An 18,791-nucleotide genomic window follows, 5' to 3' on the forward strand; every position below is an offset into this window, starting at 1 on the left:
AACTTTCTTTATCACCCAGTTTTACTCATGTTGATATGCTCTGTGAGTAAACTCTTTTAAATCAGCAGTCAGTCTCCTTTTTCTGATTCCTGCATCAAAGAGCAAGTGCTTCAAAGTGTGTTTTGGTTGCAGATGTGGCTCAGTTTCCCTCAAAACAGCAAAATAAAACATTGCTGCTCTTGAAGCACTCTGCTAGCTTGAAAATGCCTTAATTTGTCTGCAATTTCAAGAATTTAAAGCTTGCCTTTAACAAAAAAATATTCTCTCTGAGATTGTTGCCTCTTTGTGTGCTCGTGCAGATACATGTGCAAACACACTCATGGAGCTAGCAAACATTCTCCTAGCTAGCAACTTGCAACTTACTGTAGATGCAATTAATTTTTTTGTAGTTTTGTGGACATAAATTGCATTTAGCTATCAATAAAACAAATAAACACAGTTAAAGGCTGGAAAAGGAATTATGAGCAGCTTCTTTCAGCACCCCAGGTAAATGTGTTAGAGAATATACCAAATGCATGTCAAAGAACAAGGTTGCTAATGCTACTCCATAACAAAGTACAGCTTCATTTCTGCTCCCTAATACAACAAGAGATGTCAAACAATCCAATTTCATTCTTTATTCAAGCAAATATTTAGCAGGGTTCTTGTCTCTATCTGCTGTTTACCCCACTCTGAAACATAATGAGTTTAAATAACATGATCAGCAGCTCTAACATTCACCTAACCTCTCATTCTTTTGAGAGGCGTGAACAAAAACATTTCTATACTAAACAAAATGAAACTGTAATGGTGAGTCACCTGTCCCCACGGCCCAACTTGCCATGAGGCACACTCCTGCTGCTGGCACGCCTGAACAGACTCTGGTTTAGATGATCCACAAAAACGATCATCTAGATGGTCCTCACCAAACTGACACCATGTCTGACGGTGCTTGTAGCCTTTCCCGCATGTTACAAGGCACTGAAAGAGAAATGTTTCATGTCATAACTATGTTGTATATAAAACATTGCACTTTAAAACTACATTTAACAAACATTTAGTCAACTAGGATATAAATTCATATCCAGGGAAGTTTGCTTGGTGAGAAAAAAAATGTAGATCTCACAGCAAATCAAAGTGGCAAGGGCCCAGAAAAGATAACAGTGTTATGTGTGAGCACACATATGCATATAGTACAGTGTGAGTGTTTTGGAAGCACCACACGGGAGATCTGAAAAATTCCTGGAATGCAGCCCACGGGTTTGCAAGCTTCTTGCTCTACAATATCTAAACTGTGCAGCAGTTAAGTATGACCCAAGTCTGCAATCTCCACTTTCCCCACACTCATTTGTATTGGAGGGAGGAGAGGAACTCTCTGAGACCGAAAGACTGAGACATGCACAATCAGCACTTGGATTTGGGATTCAGTCCAGATCACTTATAAATGCAGTATTTAAGCAGGAGTTTCTTTTAATTAAGTAAACATGTCAATTTAAATACCAGAACATCTTCCTCATAGATAAATGTATGCACTAGCCTTAGGTAACTGTCCTGAAACTCATGTGAAGAAAATTCCTTCTAAATATTTGTTCTATGTGCCATATGTAATTGGAAATGAAAGGTAAACCATTTCAGTGTAAATATTCACAGTATGTTCAGCCATTTTCAAAATAAACCATCTCTTTTAAAACTCTTATATTTCACCAACATCATCAGTCTGGAAAAGAGCAAAGACAATACCAACTGACCTCAGACCAGTCGCCAGTCTTCCATTGTGGACATAGGAATTCATTGCAGGGTTGGACGGTTAGTTTGTCCCTTTGACTGCATTGACTCTCATCACCACTAGCCTCAGCTGTCTTTCGACACACCGCCCCTCGACGGCGGATGCCCCCACCACAGCTCTTGGTGCACTGCAAAACGAAACATCAGCATGTGTAAATAAATGAGTAACCTAATATGGAGAACATTTTTTTAACAAAGATTAATTCTACACTCACAAAGAAACCCAATGTTTCCCCAGAAAAACCGTACCTCTGACCAGGGTGAGTAATCCCACCCACCCGGATTACAGTCTCCATGGCAACTTTCCTTGTCATCAGGTTTGCGCTGACCACTACAGTAGCGGTCATCCACTTTCTGGGTCTTGCCATCTGTGCGGCTGATTTTGGCGCAATATATCTCGAGAGTACGATATCCAAGGCCACACTGGGCTGTACACTCGCTTTTACGAGCCACGTGCCATCTAAATAAAAACGAATAAATAAGACTTGTTAATTGGGTCATGTTTAGGAACTAAATCTCATCCTGTCCTCTCCACCCCAAGGCACTAGACGCAGATGGTGGTCCTCCCTGAGCCGTACTCTGCTGGAGGTTTTTCCTTCATGTTAAAAGGAAGTTTTTACTTTCCATTGTCACCTCTTGCATGATCAGGATGGGGCACTGGATCGAAGTAAAGATTTAATGCAATCTGTTGGTTTTCTTAACTAGGCTATTATTTATTATGGATTGGCTTAATTTGATTCGTCTGTAAAGTGTCCTGAGATGGCATTGTTGTGATTTGGTGCTATACAAATAAAGCTGAATTGAACTGAACTGAAATATTGCTTGAATTGGCAATACAAACCTGAGTTCACATTCAGTGTTGCAGGGCTCAGTGATGGCAGCAGGCCGAGCGTTACCGTGACACCTCTGATCTGACACAACCACCCTGTCCGATTCTCTGCTACAGAGAATCTTCCGCTTGCGTTCTCCTATAAAGAGACAAAAATGCATGTTTAAACTGCAGGTCAGTTTGCAATATAACATAGTACTCCAATATAAAATTGAACACATCACCTTAGAAATAATCTTTTGTTATTACCACCTTTCCATATGGTCATAGCATGTGGTCAGAAATGTCCAATTTTCTGATAGGTAGCACAGTGGTGCAGTTGTTCACACTGTTGCCTCACAGAGAGAAGGTCTTGAGGTCAGCTGGGTCTTTCTGTGCTGAGTTTACATGCTCTGGTTGTGTTTGTGTGGGTTTTCTCTTGGTGTTCCCACCCCGGAGCTCGACATGTGTTTTAGGCTAATTTTCTATTCTAAATTGACTGTGTTGGTGAATGCATTGTTGTATCTGTGTGTCAACCCTGTCATTGGTTGGCAACCTGTCCAAGTTGTATTCTACAATGACCTAATGTCAGCTAAAAGCAACCTCACCCCCTTTGTATGTTGTTCTGTAGTAAAACATTTAAAGGAGGTATGTGAAAGTTTACAACTTGAGTTGCAAGCTAGGATCTCAAGGAAGTCTGACCTTAACTTCTGCAACATCCTATAAGTAGTTATCATAATCCACATAACATCCTGCTTAAAGACAACATGCTTATTTATTAGGATGACAATACACACCAAGAACTGTGTGTGAACTTCACCTTGGCTCAAGCGTTGGATCACAATGCCCTACTGTAGAGCACGGGACAAATATAAGCAAGTGCCTTATGTTACCAAGGTTTGCATCTCAGTGCTATGAGAGCTTAGTGTGTCCGAGCTGAAGGCATTACATGCCAGCTGTTTACCCTCCTGTGAGCTGTGAAGTTCTTGGTTTTTCCTTGGAATTTACTCCTGGCTGTTCCAGCAGAGATGTGTCAAAAAGTGGAGAAAGAGATTCTTCCTCAGAACAAAGTCAGTTGTAATGCATAACAGGTTTTTGAGTTTACCTGCAATCCACCTCTGCACGCCCACATGCGCTCACAAATTCACTGTCATGACAACTAAGGTAATCATCTGTTACAGCATACTATAAAAACCGAACTTAAACCACTTGCTATCACAAGCTATTCATTATGTCATGAATTAAGCTGCTAAGTTGACCAAGATCATCTTTTCTCTCCTGTATCACTGGTTTTGTGGTCTTCTCTCTTCCATCTCACCTTCATTCTCACCACACTGCTCATCTTTGACCTGTACCAACACCTACGCCCGCCAAACCACATGTGCTTGCCCCTCACCTTGGCACAGGTGGCTGCACTCCTGCCAGGGACCATAAGCATCCCAGAAGAACTGCTGAGGCTTATCCTCTATAGGGATGTTAAAGGAAAACCTGACATCTGGGTTGTAAAGGTTCCCGACAGACAGCACCTGGGAAAAACAAATCAAGGAGATATAAATTACAATCCCGTTTGTTTTTGTGTTTTAATATCATAAACAATGCAAATCTTGCAAAGTATAAATCTTATAAGATCAGGCAAGTAGAAGCATCTAAGTTCCTGGTAAGTGAATCTACCTGAATAATGATTTCTTCTTCTATGCGGTCAGTACAGTTGATCCTCTCGATGACATGGTCAGAGCCACTATACTCAATGATGGCGTTTCCCACTTTGATTTCCCTTTTGAACATGCTGACCACAAATTCTCCATTCAGCAGGAATTCTCCACGGCTATTAGATATGGCTGCAGGGAGATAAAAACCATTATATTCATATAAGATGACACTGTCTTTGCTTAGCTGTCAGTAAACAACTCAGCTGATGGTAATATTTTTGTGAAATTTATTTTAAAAAATCTAAAAGGCTAACATGACATAAACATTATCTTAAGAGTGCATGAAGCACTGCAGAAACACAACCTTTGAATTTTAAGTAGAGCAGATGGAGTTGGCAATTAAGCAAAGTCTTTTTTTAAGCTAAAATAATCCTCAGTCCATGAAAAAGTCCCATCCAGGGGCATCCTGTTCTGTTCAACAACCAATCCCTTGCACTCATTCATTCTAATGCGATTATGGAGCTAATTTCCTGCCTTTATTTCCTTGCCATTTCACACATTACACTCTGTCTGTCGAGAGCGGCATTCATTCTAAGAAAATTCATTCTGTCCCACCACATAAGTTAATATAAAACCCCTTCATATAGTTATACAAAATAGTGTCCTGAAGTTCTGATTAAAAACAGACACAGGTGGACCTGGATGTACTGGTATCTACTGTGCTTTAGTTAAAATATTTACCACAGGTGTATCCACATGCCATCAAGGCATGCAAGAGGCACAAAAGCTTTTAAACTGACTGACCTTGTTGGAATAATACCCACAGGCCAAGTTTTGGCTCATTAACAGATTAGCATGCACACTCTACTGAATGCCAACTCCTTAAGTTTGCCCTACATGACTTCACAATCAGAGCTGAACATAACTGTTGATGAAACAGTTACGTAAGTAGCTCACGTGATAAAAATTTAATTTATAAGGCTCTGCCAGCACTTCGTCTAATATTTTATATCTAAGCTAAGAAATTATGCATTCTTTTAACACTATTTTCTTTTTTGTGTTGTTTCGTTAGGTTGATTTTGCTGTCAGAAGTTGGAAATTTGGAATTCCACAGCTTGAGGACCCTCCATTACAAAACCAGTCTTCTAAAAGTATAAAATATTGATGATAAGTATCAGTTCTTAATGTTAGGCTTTAAAATCACAAATCACAGGGAAATGGACAATCTAGAATGAGGTTTATCGAGACTATATACAGCAGGTGAGTTTTTTTTTTTTTTTTTTTACTGGTTGTTTTAATTGTCTGGCCGCCATGTTATTCTATCTGGGGTGTGGTGATTTAACAACATGGACAAGCCAAACACAAGATTGTGTGTAAAAGCGGAGTTGGTAATTAATTGAGAATTAAACCGCCTGTCAAGTATTTCTCAATCAGTTTGGTGTGAGCTAGTGTGAGCTTGGTTTGTTGCGTATGCTAGTGTGAGATCCAAGGCTATTGGTACAGAATGCTCTCTCTATAATTCCCACCCAATGAAGCTAAGTGGCCTTTTCCATCCACTACAACCAACTGCATACAGAGGTCCAAGGACAAGGCTGACCACATGAAGTTCTCAACTCATGAGAAAGTGAAAAAGGACATAATATATCTCTTTTAACCTTCTTACCGAGGTAGTTGTCATCCTCCGGTTTCCCTGAGTAGCTGTGTTGACGCACATCTATGTTTGTAGCACCACTGGGTATTCGCACAACTTCATTATAACCTGTAAACAGCATGCAGTGCCTTTAGATCATTAGTTTTGTTCCTGACTCACAAGTGAGAACATCAGGGCTGTTCTTCTGTTGAGTCAACAAAGATACAAAGGCAACATAACAGGCGCAATAATAGCTTTTGTCATTTATGTATATTGGATAGAGAATAATGGGATAACAAAAGAGGCTGTTGCTCACCATAGCGTACAACGTTAAAGGTGCCTGCTACAGTTTTGCAGGAAGAGTTATCACCTCCACACACACCACACTTGTCCCTCCTGGCTTTAGAGTTCAGTACATGATCACAGCCTGCTTGCTGCTCCGTGCAGACACAGCAGGGAGGGACAGAAGAGAAACATAGACAGTGGTGGAAGAGAAGGGACAAAAATGAGTGGAAGCGATGTTTCAAGCAAATGAAAGCTTGATACTTTTCACAGAATTCAGGAAGCAGTCTGTTTGGCAAATGGAAACATTTACTGTAAGGATGTAGAAAAACAATTCATTCACGCACAGTGACAGTGCATGATCGAGCTATGTTAAAAACTGGGATCGAAAAATAGCCGAACATGCAGAGGAACCTCACCCTGCACAGGCCCTGGACACAGATGTCATTGGTATCGGGTCCACATGGCGTCCCATCCGTGACCCTGTCCCTGAGCTGATAGTAAGCTGTGCTGCCTGCCACCCTGCAGAACAGCTTACACCTGTCCTTCATCAGGACTGTTGGCCGAGACAAAACAAAGACAAATCTTATCAACAGAAATCAATGCAAGGCTTATATTACATCTATTTTCACTGTCACTAAAAACTCACTTCCGCTGTATTTGGGCACCCAGCGAACATTAGGAGGTAGACCGTTGATGTTGAAGTGCCTGCCATCATATGCAGCACATTGTTCCTCTCTGAAGTCCTTCTTCTGCTTGGAGCAGGGCTCAGAGTTACAAGAGCGAAACTTCATCCGCCGACCAACGCAATACATTCCTCCGTTTCTGGGCCTGAGAGTGAAAACAAGGACGTAAGAGGACAATTGTTGGCCTAATTTAGTAAATCATTTCAGGAGATGCTTCAGTTGGCATTTTTTTTCCCTACAATGAGCTTACATTCATCTCTCTGCCAATTCCTCTTTTCAGCCTGTTGCTCACAATCACAACTAGAGTGTGTCATTGTATTCCATTTCAGACTCATTCTTATTTTTCTCTCCATTAATCCAGGATGAAAGGGAACTTTCCAGCATTTAGCAGGAAACAACTCCATACGATCTGCTATCGTAGAGCCTGATTTGATGAGCACTTACTATGAAAAAAATCCCCTTAAGGAGGTTTGATCTATGGAACATTGACTTTGGCAGCTAAGATGGAGACAAGGTCTACCAGGCATGCATGACTACAAAGAAATGAGCTACTCACACGGGTCGGTTGCATTCGCGCATGGCCATCTTTATGCCACCACCACATGTCCGAGAACAGGTACCAAAAGGACTCCAAACTCCCCATGCTCCCTCCACAGGTGTGGCGTCATGCTCTTTGAGTATACAAAGGCCATGTTTACAGTGCTGCAACGGGAGTGAAATAAGAAAAGATGGGACATTGATTAATAAAGAGAATGCACTTGGAAAGGCCAAGAGAGAAGGGAGAGAAAGAAAAAAGGGGGAAAAAGTAAAAACATACAAAAGAACAGAAAGAGTTCAAATAAAAAATCATAACATCACATGTATTTGTCTTCCTGAGCTTTGATGCAAATCTGGGAGAAATTAAGCAGTTCAAGAAATGAGAAAAAAAGAGTAACTGGAAAAGACACAGAATGGCTGTTTCTGTTTGGAGGCAAAAAAAAGAAATAGCGCACACTGTAATTAATATATCTTAACTCAAAATAAGAGGATAATCTTACGCTCTTCAAACAGCTTCATCTTAAGCTTTTTGTGGGGTGCAGTCGGGTTTGAGAGGAGACGAGAGGTTGCTTGAAACAAAAAAATGTTTCAACATGTGTTCCTGTGTGTCTAGGGACTTCTGGAGCTCAGCCAGACCATTTTGATTTAAAAAGAATTAATGAGAAATTACTTATAAAAAAATGCACTGGGACAGTCGGCCAAAATGAAACAATCACCAGTCCACTAAAACCATCAATCACAACCTAAGCTATGTTTGCATGCCAGCTGTGTGTGAGTATACACACTCCTACGTGGGTTGATTTTTAGCAAATGTTTGGAAATTTGTTCTCTTGTATAATTAACACCTGACATTACAACACCTGCAAACAACTGTATGGCTATGAATCCATGGAAAAGTGGTAAAATGAAAAGGAAGAAAATGTAAATGTAGCTGAGGTGGTTAAATCCTGACACAGAACAACACGAGTAATAAACCTTAAATGTAAGTGTTTACCACACTTCAGAAGATTTTTTCTAACATATTATACCTTTAAAGCCCACTTTAATCTCATCTAAAACAGTTCTTCCCTTCTTGCTCAAGCAGTTTTGTGAACCTATGTCTGCTTTACTCCTAGCGTCTGTATTCCTTCTACATGACACTTACCTTTCCGGGGGAGCAGTCTGTGCCGTCTGCCCACGGCATGTGCTGCGTCCTGCAGCCCCGCTGGGCGCCCTCTGGACTGGTGCACCACAGCCTCCGACACTGAGTCTATTCAACACACACAAGTACATACATTCAGCATTATTGCTGAGGTTCCAAAGAGACATAAGTTCAATATGAAACAGAAAAGGTACAAAAATATCATGTTTAATAAATTTACTTGCAGAAACAGAATTTATCGCAAGATGATTCACTTACTCTATATATCCTGAACAAGACGGCTCACTCTCAGCCAATGGCTTTAATGAGTTTTTGTTTTGTCTGGGCATAGAAATACCCTTTTGTGCTGTACATATTCTAATACATGACATCTGATGTGATGCTTGTATTCTACTTCTCATCATGTTTATGAAGTTATTATTCTAGGTTATCATGACACGCAGATAATCTATCTTACACATCAGTCGAATTCATTTCCACTAGTTTGAATTTCAAAGAATATAATAAACATGCCGTTGATATCAGACAAATACTCATAATATTACAATTTAGCTGAGAACCATGGCAGCCTTTGATCATAACTTGACCCCCACTTGCAAGATGACAGTTTTGTGACTCCACTTACCATATAAGGGCACACCTGCGTCCCCGGCCCAAATATCAATTCACACTGTTTATTAACATTGTATATCCGCCCAGGCAGCTGCTGCGAGAGACTGTACGGCCTAGAAATGGGCTCGTCAAGCAAGCACTCACCATATCCTGTGCTATTAAGAAATAAAAATAAAATGACTTAAAGAAAAAGGAGAAAAACAAGAGACACAAACAGACAGAAAATACACTCAGTACAGCGGGAGTGGTCATTTTTCTGTACATGCACATCTTGAAAGACTTGCTTATGTTCAACTAGCTAATAATAGTAAGAGATGATCTCAGGATCTCAGGGATGCAGGGAGAACTCTGCATAGCTTGGGGCATGGGAAGGGATCTTGGATGGTACCAAGTATCATCCTATTTACTCTCTCCTGCAGTAGGAGCTCTCTGGTGTTTCTCAGTGGGGTGGGAAGCCTTTGGAAGAGCAGAGACTAGAGGCTACAACAGCCCTGGGAAATGATAACAGCTGATCTTCTTTTTACTGCTTCTGAATTTGTGTTGCAACTAAAACTGGAACACCCACAAACCATTTACAGGGACAGCACGTGTGTGTGTTCATGGAAGTATAATTTTTCAAGTTTTAAATAAATTTTTTAAGGAATGTTGAGCCAGAATTGTAAAGATGATGTTTTTCTACATTCACCTCATGCTACAAGATACATGTTTGCAAGAGTGATGAAGAAGAGAGTGCAACATACTCAAAGAACTCTGTGATGTACTTCCTGCTACACTTGGACCACATCCAAGGGTTTGTGTTGTAATTAAGTGTGGGAGCCATCACATGTTGCTGTATCTTAGCTCCATCCTCCTTACACTTGTTACTGTCATCATGAGGCATGTTGAACCTAGTGAAGAGAAAAAAAAACAAAAAACAAAAAACACACTGAAGATTCAAAATATTACATCACCCTCCTTTTTTTATTGCTAATTTTCTTATTCTATAGTGTTTAATTTCTCCAACTGGATGTTTGTCTTTATTCATTTTCACTTTTTCAATGGCTTTGGAAAACCAATTCAAGGTCGCCATAATGTCTAAAATAATGCAAATTGTTTGTATTGTCTGCATGTGGGGACGTAAAGAAACCAACATGATGCTAAACTGTATACAAACTGAAGAAAAGAAAAGAAAAGAAAAGAAAAGAAAAGAAAAGAAAAGAAAAGAAAAGAAAAGAAAAGAAAAGAAAAGAAAAGAAAAGAAAAATGAGATAAAGTGTAACACTGCCTGCTGCTAAGCTGCCTGCCTGATGGGGACCGAAAAGCTCTGAGATTTGTCACCAAGCAGTCATCAAGTATGTTGTCACAGGCGGATCTTAACGTGGAATTTAATAATCCCACCTTTTGTTTAGCGGCTAGAAAGACCATTTGTTACAGATGACGAGGGCTGTTAAGGTCCGTAACAGTCTCCACTGTAGAAGGCTAGCACCTCCAGCTCAGGGTGACTCAAGACTTTGGACAATGCAGAGTTTGCTAAAGGGTAAGGGGGCCTCCTAACAGTGGATTTATTCCAATTCTGAGAATGCAGTTTACAGCCTCTTTTCCCTCTCAAAATGAAAAGCAGCCTTTTAGTTCAGCAGATGGGCTCAGAACATACATAAAAAGCATCACAAAGCCATGAAAAACAAAAAATGAATCTATGCACGAATGCCGAGTTATCTAAATATTCCACACATGTGAATTCCAAGAAGGACTGTTTGTAGTCCTAAAAATGTCTTATGGAAGCCAGAAGCTTCACTTGTTGGCAATGTTTTGCGGTAAAGATTTAGCAGAAGCCTGTTACACTTACACATGGCCAAGTTCATGGGCAATAGTGAACGCAGTGCTCAGTCCGTTGTCTTCGCTGATGCTGCAGCTTCTATAAGGATCGCACACTGTCCCCAACTCTGCAAGTCCTGAGTTACAAGAGTCTCAATTAAGTTTTCCAAAATAATCCTATAATGTTTTTTTTCATTACAATCTTTGCTGCTTGATTGGCTAAAAACAATTCACTTACCAAGGGTGTCACACTTGTCCCTCGCTCTGCAGATGTCCTGCCTGTGGTGAAGATAAAGGCAAGAAGTCAGGTTCAGCGGCACTTATTAAAAAAAGAGCACTTCCCTGACCTTAATGTAACTTGGCTTTTTATCTGGATCGCATTCATGTCTTAGCATGTTTCACTGGATATTTCATTGGCTGTTTCAGATGACAGGAATGTTTAAAATTTTCTGTATGCAGCAAGAAACTAGATCGTTTCCCTTCACCTGGTGATAAGGATGGCAGTGTCATGATGGGAGTGGTGGTTATCATCCAGGATGTTCTGGCTCTGCTGCCAGATGCAGAAGTTCTTTAAAGTGATTTGTGCATTAAATGAAATGACTGGACCATCCTGGGAAACATGCAAAAACGTGTTATAATTTTATTCATGAAATGTAAAAATTTGTGAATATTTGTAATGATGGTGATGAAAACAAAGCTTGCAGTCTTACCTGCTCATTACTTATGATCACTAACTTAACAATCACAATGTTAATCAGGTTGCCAATGCTGGGGTCCTTGTAGATAGAAGACACCTGAATAAAGAAGACAACGCATAACCTAAAACTTCTATAAAGGAACATTTAAACATAGGATGGCTTTCAATGAAAGGATTGATTTTAATATATTTCTAAAACTTAAAAAACAGAAAAATGACTGGTTAATCTAACATGGACTGTCTTGACTACAGTTTTAGGAATGTACCAGAGAATTTGGTTGATTTGAGGATCAAGCTGATAATAGCCTAAGTCCCTGAGGAGAAGGCAGCATTTTGCCAAGAACAGAATATAGGTCATCTTAGCCTCCCCCTGAGGACCACCAACCCCAGAAGCTTGTGGAAGCTGGTATTTGAAGTGGCTGAGAGTATGTGGTCTTTGTGACATACCTGAGCTTATTTTTTAACATTCATCAAAGTTGTCAGACAGATGCCCTCTCTTACCTCTAGCCTTTTGAAAGAGCTGTTTACCTGCCCTGAACTGCCCTTTTCCCTACAACAGCGCTCATCCAAAGGCTCACCGTCTGACCTACGTGCATGCGTGCACAGCTACGCTTAATATGGACACTTACGATGGACATTAGCGTGAGTATGTAGTGCTGTAGATTGCTGCCGTGATGCTCCACCATTTTGCTGTCGGCCACCAGCATGACTTCAACAAAGCGCGGGTAGGAGAGGAAGCGCTTTGATCTCCTGTGAGGTCCTGAGTCACCACTGCTATCATTTGACGGTCTACTGCTAGCGTTGCCATGCTCTGATTTGAGAAAAGTGTTGCTGGCCAGGCTGGCACTCAGTGACTCCAGGTCACTGAATATGCCAGCGCTGGCCACAGGGGCTGCGTTGGGAACAGTGGTGACCCCAGCTGCTGGCCCTCTCTTCAACTTGTGTCTCTTATGTCTGTGTTTGTGTCCTAGAGCGAGAAGCCAGAAAAAATGAGGCATATATAAATATACACAGATGCAAAGCTGAAATGAAGTTCATTCACACAAACAAGAAAAAGACAAGATATAAATCATTGTCAAGAGGATGTGGTTACACTTGAGCTACATTTGGGGTTTATTGATTTAAAGATGACGATGCATGCAGTGAGTAGGCTGTATGAGAAAACTGTGATAGAGTACGCTGTTGCCTCTTTCTCTGTTATGTTTACTGCTGCTCAAAGATTGTGCTGACAGATGGAAACTAACAGGAGTAGCTTTTTTTCCTTCTTTCACTCCAATTTGAGAGGAGGAGATGAGGGCAAAGAGTTCATGCTAGGTGAGCTTAGCTCCCAGATGTACAGAATGGTTCACAAATTCCTGTGCACATACACTAATTGAGCAGCTCAAAAACTGAGCACATAAAAGCGATTTTAATCATGACATGGCAACAAAGCAGACTGAGGTACAGGATACAAGACATTGGTCCACACATCATATGATACACTGTAAGTATAAAGTATTTCTGACCTGATTAGAATGAATCAATTAGCTATACATAAAAACACCACCAAGTAGCAAGGGATTCCACCTATCATCCAATTCTTTATATTCAAGATTAGGTGCTACTGGATGCCCAGACACTTATAAAAAAGCTGCAATGATGCTGCAGAAAACCCTGTGACTGAAAAGCTCTGAAGGGTTTTCTTTCTTATCCCATTCCCATGACATTACTGTACATTTTCTCACAATCATGAAAAACTCCCTTAAAATCAGGTTTACAATCACACCTGTCAACTATTACTTGCTAATGCAGCATACGTTTAGAACACATTGCCTGCAAACTTGGCTCAGTTTGCAGCACACATGAGAGAAACAGCAGCACTTCAGAAGCTGCCCGAGAAACCTCTTTTTTTTTTCATTTCTTCATTATTACAGTAATCCAGTGACAGCTTTCAGTTTATCAAATAGCAGATAGTGAAAAGTAACTCTTAACAGCTAATTTGGCCAGCTTCACCTTCAAAACAGAAATATGGGGCTCATGTTACAGCCAAGAGGGCAACTCAGAGAACCCATGGCAACATTAAACGTCCTGCTTCTTGACATGTTTATATTAATTCGCATAAGAGAAGAGTTTAGAAACGACATTTGACTAAATATTTTGCTTAAAAAACACTGAAGTGCAAGTGCACATCCATTAATGTACCAAACTAGTCACACTTATTTGATTATTATTATTAGGGCAGAACTTAAAGATGGAAGGCTTAAAAACATACAAACAGAGCTAATTAAATTTCAAAAAGTATGTTGTTTATTTCTTCGTATGTTGGATTAATAAATGAGGAATTATACTTAAAATTTCCAGTGTTGGTGCTCTGTTTAATATGTAGCTTGGTCCAAGCGTGAAACATTTTTGACTTTAAATGACTTTAGGTCACACGCATGTTTCCTCAGGCTGTGTCTTCACACATCCTCACACAGTCTGCACAACAGAATCAAAAGAAACACACACTAACATTTACAAAATACAGTGAAACCAAACATTTACAGAACCATTTCCACCAGACAAAGAGAAAATATTTCCACATTTATTTTCTTAGTTTTGATTATTTGAGTGTTTCATGTCGGCATCACTTTGCTATTATACAGTTTACACTACATGGTCATCGCAGTGGGTCTACCCAACTTTCTTATCAAAGAAGCAGAGGAAGTACAAGAGTCAACAGGAAGTTCAGCCAGTAAACTGAGATGGGATGATACAAGGGTGAACTTCCGAATGATTTTTCCTGTGTGAGAGCTAGACAACTTCCTCACTACAGTCCTGCAGCTGCATGCACTGCACTATGCACACTATAAAATGATCAAGTTAAGATATTTAACACTATATTTTCTCTTGGATTCTATCATTACACTAAAAAATTGTCATCTCTTTATGTTCCAAATCATGTATAGTTGATGCATCGTTATTTTCTCTTTAGGTAAATACAAATTTGAAGTTGATTGTACTTCTTAATAAAGCACAATGTTGTTAATAAGATTAGAGGTTTATTTACCATCTAAGAAGAGCAAATAATTCCTGGAATAATTCGATGAACTCAGTTATTATTGCATAACTGACTCCTGTTACAACTGATAGGGGAAACTGAATGAGTGTCACAGAGATTACACCTGATTACATCCGTGGGAACCAGTGTAAAGGTTGCATATGCTTAAAGACACATATGGCAAGTTCTCTCCTCATAAACCACACGTACCCCATGAAAACACTTCCATGCACATAAAACAACCACATTCACACAGTTTTTAAACAGCCACTGGGAGGTCCCTGCTCAGAGGCAGCCATGTGCTGTTTTGTCAGTAAGAGGGTGAGGGGTGACTGGAGCAGATAAGTAGGTCAGTTGACTGGTGAGAGCACTTCAGTGGTGAGATCTGGAATAACACCAGTAGTAGAGATAGAGCAGTGTTTGTGTGTTTTTGTGTGTGTGTGTTATAATTTTTAAGAAGAGGCATTAAGGCCACATCTACACTTGACTGTGGGGACTGTGTCAACAAAACATGCCCACATACTCATCTTGAAATATACCACACCTGAAGTGTCACACGCTGAAATCTCCTCAGATGTGTTTTTCTTGGATGCAGGCTTCCTGTATACAATATGAGGTTTCGTGTGCTCCTCTTCATAGTGTTCTCCTTGATAGCTGTGTAGGGGCTCCACAAAATACTCCCCATCTGGAGACCTGAAAGTGCCGAGCTAAAAAACAGAAGAAAAGTAAAACATTTAGTCGCCATCAATATGTTTTCTTTAAGTGTTGATTCCTCGTCAGAAATTAAGATGAGCAAAGACAGAGAAGATGCAAAATCTACCATCTCCATACCAGTACAATGCAAGGCCATTTTCACTTGAAAATACTTACAGAAAACAGTGGATAATGCACAAATCTTGAGTTCCAATAAGCAACAGAAACAGAAGTCGTATCATGAATAGATGAAAGAAATAAATTTGCATGCATTTTAGGAATTATTCTAAAAAAGAAGGTGAGGAATCAAAGCAAACTTTTGATGTCTATCAGCAAGAATGTATGTTCCTGGCAGTACTGCTGAGAGTCTTGTTATTCGTATTTCACAAGGTACATTTAGTGCGACTGGTTAAGTTGAATGGCTGTTACATTCAAGATAAGCCACATACATTTGACTTGTTTGATTTGCTGTGGACAGCAATCACAGCAGCGGGAAGGGGGGATGGTTGTTACAAGTTTGGTACAGTGTGATTATGTCTGGCTGAAACTGATGCATTCCACTCACATTTCCATCAGCAAGACCATTTTCTATTAGTGTACTAGGAACTGCTCTTTGATTCATCTGTCTTATCATGTCATTATTTTAGGATGTGCAGCAAAAGAATGTAATATTAGGTAGTATTGCCTTTATTGTACACAAGTACTAGTATATTAACTATGTTCTCTGGGGCCACAAGGGAGTTAGACTTTTTATTTTCCATTGATTTCTCCTTTGGGAAGCATTTGACCCTTTATTTATATCTTTCACTTCACTTTGGTTTCTATTGATAAATTGTGAGTGCACTTTTGATCCCCAACAAAAGTCATGCTTCAGCAGCCCTGGGAGTTGGACCAATTCCTGATGACGTAAGTGCCACCCATACTCCCTACTGTCCGTGCGTAAAAACGTCACCGATTAGCGGGACACTGGGGAGAAGTGTAGAAATAAGATATACAGTGTCCGTTAAACCTGACATTAGCTAATAAACCTGACATCTTTGTTAGTCAGCGGCTGTGTTACTGCTTTTAGGGTGAAAGCTCCCTAAAAGCATGTTCCAAAAACAAATAATTAAAATTGGGCTATTTTATTCTTTGAACTATTTAAAAAAAACTCCCTACAGCTTGACTCGAATGTGCCCAGAATAGTTATACGTGCTATTCCCTGTATCTAACTCTAAACAAGCTATTATGCATGTCTGGATATTTGCACAGCCAACAGCCTGCTACAAGAAGGTTGCGCGAAAAGTTTGGGGTACAAATTTTCAAGCCTATGTTTACGCAGCTGTAATTTAAGTCTCGTATAAGCAGTAATAGCTTATAAACACACATGGTTTAAAAGTAAAACAGCCGGACGTAAATTCAGCGTAGGCACAGCAAGTTCTGACCGTGCGTTAAAAACTCACCAGTCCGGAGCACAAACTGATGACTGCGGCGTGTTGTGCATGCGCGTTTACATGTCCTCTATAGAAGCAGTGCCTTAACTCTGTGTCCTCCTCCTCCTCTTCCTCCTCCTCTTCCTCTGCTCCCTCTGCATCTGTTGCAAATTCCGTTGTGTTATCTCCTTGGGGCACTCCAAGTATTGTCACAGTGTAGAGAGGTGCAATAAATCCCGAATCCAGCGTAAGGTTGAGGTGATAGTTTTGTCCAAAAGCAGATATCCTGTAGTGGATATTTGGTGAGCCCCAGTGGTCCGTACTGTTACCGGTGCTCTCGTCCAAACTTCGTCTTTTCCTTTTGAAGTGCACGCTGGTTGGAAACTTGTCACCGACTTCATTCACTCGCATCGGTGTTACAATCTCATAAGCAACGAACTCCTCTTTGACTGTGGAATGAGAGCAGAAGAGTGACATTAAATAACTAAGAGTCCGACTGCAGCCGGCTAGTATAAATCAAAGAGCCCATGCGTGTTAAGAGTTACAGTATAATTTACGCACAAGTGTTCATCTTAATTATTCTGTGCGCATTCCAGCTAAAAAGCAGACACTCAACTAACTTTATGAATCTAGAAAGCTGTAAGTCATGTGCTTGTCAGAAATGAAAACTCATTCATTCTCTGCCGTCAGGGTGAGAAAATTATTCTGCAGATGGGGAGGGGAATGCGGGAGGATGTCAGAATGGAATACTTTACCTGCGCTTGAATTCAAAAGTAATCTCCCTGTAGATGCGACTACATTCAAGAAATCAGGGAATAGTAGGAACCCCAAGCCCCAGAAGAGCACATGCATGATTGTCCACGTTCAGAGGAGAGAGACAGCCTGTATTCCTGTAGTAATGCTGTATTCCCGCGGTCAATTTGGGCTTTCCGCCTCCGGTCCGTCTGCCACATCCAAATGGATTATCCTCGACTCTTGAGTAGATGGTCTCTGACCGGTGAAGTACACTGCTGGGACGTGAGCGCTTCGCGGATTCCCTGGCGAACATGCATACTGCAGAGAGGGGTGGGCTGCAGTAACAGTCAACTGCGATGGGCTCCGCTAGCCCGTGAACCAGCTCTCTCCCCAGCTAGGGGCGGGATCAGCTCAGCAAGGTACTCTGGTGCTACAGTGAGGCCACTTCCGTTAGATGCCACAGTGACAAGGGTGGTCACATATGTCCACTCTGTAGGATTTAACATGTTAGTAGTTTTAGTATGTAACACGTGCGCGATCCATACTCAAGATCCCTGGCCATTTATAGTGCACGATCAGCCTATATGTATGATTTCATTATCTGAAACTTGATATTTAGGAATAAATTTAATTAGGTTTTAGAGGGTCGGCAGAGCAGTGTGGACAGCAGATCAGTGACCATGACAGTGAGGTGGGGCCCATGTAGGAAATGCCTGCCCTGGGGCCACAAGAGAGATAATCAGGGCATGGCTGTATACTTAGAAGTTCATGGGATCACAGAGTGACAAAATTCAATCTGGCAAGTAGTATATACATATAATGTCGTGATTTGAGGCTTTAGGTGCTGGGAAAGTTATTGTGTGGGGATAATGGTAATGTTTTAAAGAGCTGTAGTCCCCTGAGCAGAACAATGCAACAGGCTGTATGGAAGCCTTTGTAGGTGCCTTTGTTATGTGGAGGATCAAAGAGTGGTCTATCCAGTCTGCCTCCCTCCTCATTCATCACACACTCACACGCACACACTCACGTACACATATTCGGACACCAGAAAACCTTTTCTAATGTATTCCAATTAGCCACATTCTTTAATATCCGATTTTATGAGTCAATAATAGCTCATAGAAGAGATAAAAATGTAACAAACTGCTTTCATTTTATTTTTTAATACTTTTTATTGGTTCATCAACCTTGTCATCAATCCATCCATTTTCTTACTGCTAATCCAGGGTAGGTTCAGAGAGGCAGCTGCCCAAGCAGGGAAGCCCAAACTTTTCCTCTCCCCAGCCTCATTTACCAGCTGGTGTAGGGGGATCCCAAGGCGTTCTCAGGCTG

At 40.7% G+C, this 18,791-nt stretch overlaps 1 protein-coding gene across 1 annotated transcript in view; it reads right to left on the bottom strand.

Moving 5' to 3' along the window:
- Positions 1-17,794, bottom strand: part of LOC121637264 (A disintegrin and metalloproteinase with thrombospondin motifs 9-like) — a 44,299-nt gene extending 26,505 nt beyond the window's left edge. Inside the window, exons 1-22 of the mRNA XM_041981306.1 lie at positions 17,480-17,794; positions 16,755-17,173; positions 15,164-15,326; positions 12,230-12,567; positions 11,614-11,697; positions 11,389-11,513; positions 11,142-11,182; positions 10,935-11,040; positions 9,850-9,996; positions 9,123-9,264; positions 8,501-8,605; positions 7,376-7,521; positions 6,783-6,964; positions 6,553-6,689; positions 6,168-6,285; positions 5,885-5,980; positions 4,244-4,410; positions 3,969-4,098; positions 2,606-2,732; positions 2,014-2,224; positions 1,728-1,892; positions 799-960 (exon numbers count right to left, since the gene is read on the bottom strand). Of these exons, the coding sequence (XP_041837240.1) occupies positions 799-960; positions 1,728-1,892; positions 2,014-2,224; positions 2,606-2,732; positions 3,969-4,098; positions 4,244-4,410; positions 5,885-5,980; positions 6,168-6,285; positions 6,553-6,689; positions 6,783-6,964; positions 7,376-7,521; positions 8,501-8,605; positions 9,123-9,264; positions 9,850-9,996; positions 10,935-11,040; positions 11,142-11,182; positions 11,389-11,513; positions 11,614-11,697; positions 12,230-12,567; positions 15,164-15,326; positions 16,755-17,173; positions 17,480-17,576 (3,408 nt within the window). The 5' untranslated portion in view covers positions 17,577-17,794. The remainder of the gene's footprint in view (positions 1-798; positions 961-1,727; positions 1,893-2,013; positions 2,225-2,605; positions 2,733-3,968; positions 4,099-4,243; positions 4,411-5,884; positions 5,981-6,167; positions 6,286-6,552; positions 6,690-6,782; positions 6,965-7,375; positions 7,522-8,500; positions 8,606-9,122; positions 9,265-9,849; positions 9,997-10,934; positions 11,041-11,141; positions 11,183-11,388; positions 11,514-11,613; positions 11,698-12,229; positions 12,568-15,163; positions 15,327-16,754; positions 17,174-17,479) is intronic.
- Between the last annotated feature and the right edge of the window lie 997 nt (positions 17,795-18,791).

Source organism: Melanotaenia boesemani, chromosome 3 (assembly GCF_017639745.1).
Source record: "Melanotaenia boesemani isolate fMelBoe1 chromosome 3, fMelBoe1.pri, whole genome shotgun sequence".
Lineage (NCBI taxonomy): Eukaryota > Metazoa > Chordata > Actinopteri > Atheriniformes > Melanotaeniidae > Melanotaenia > Melanotaenia boesemani.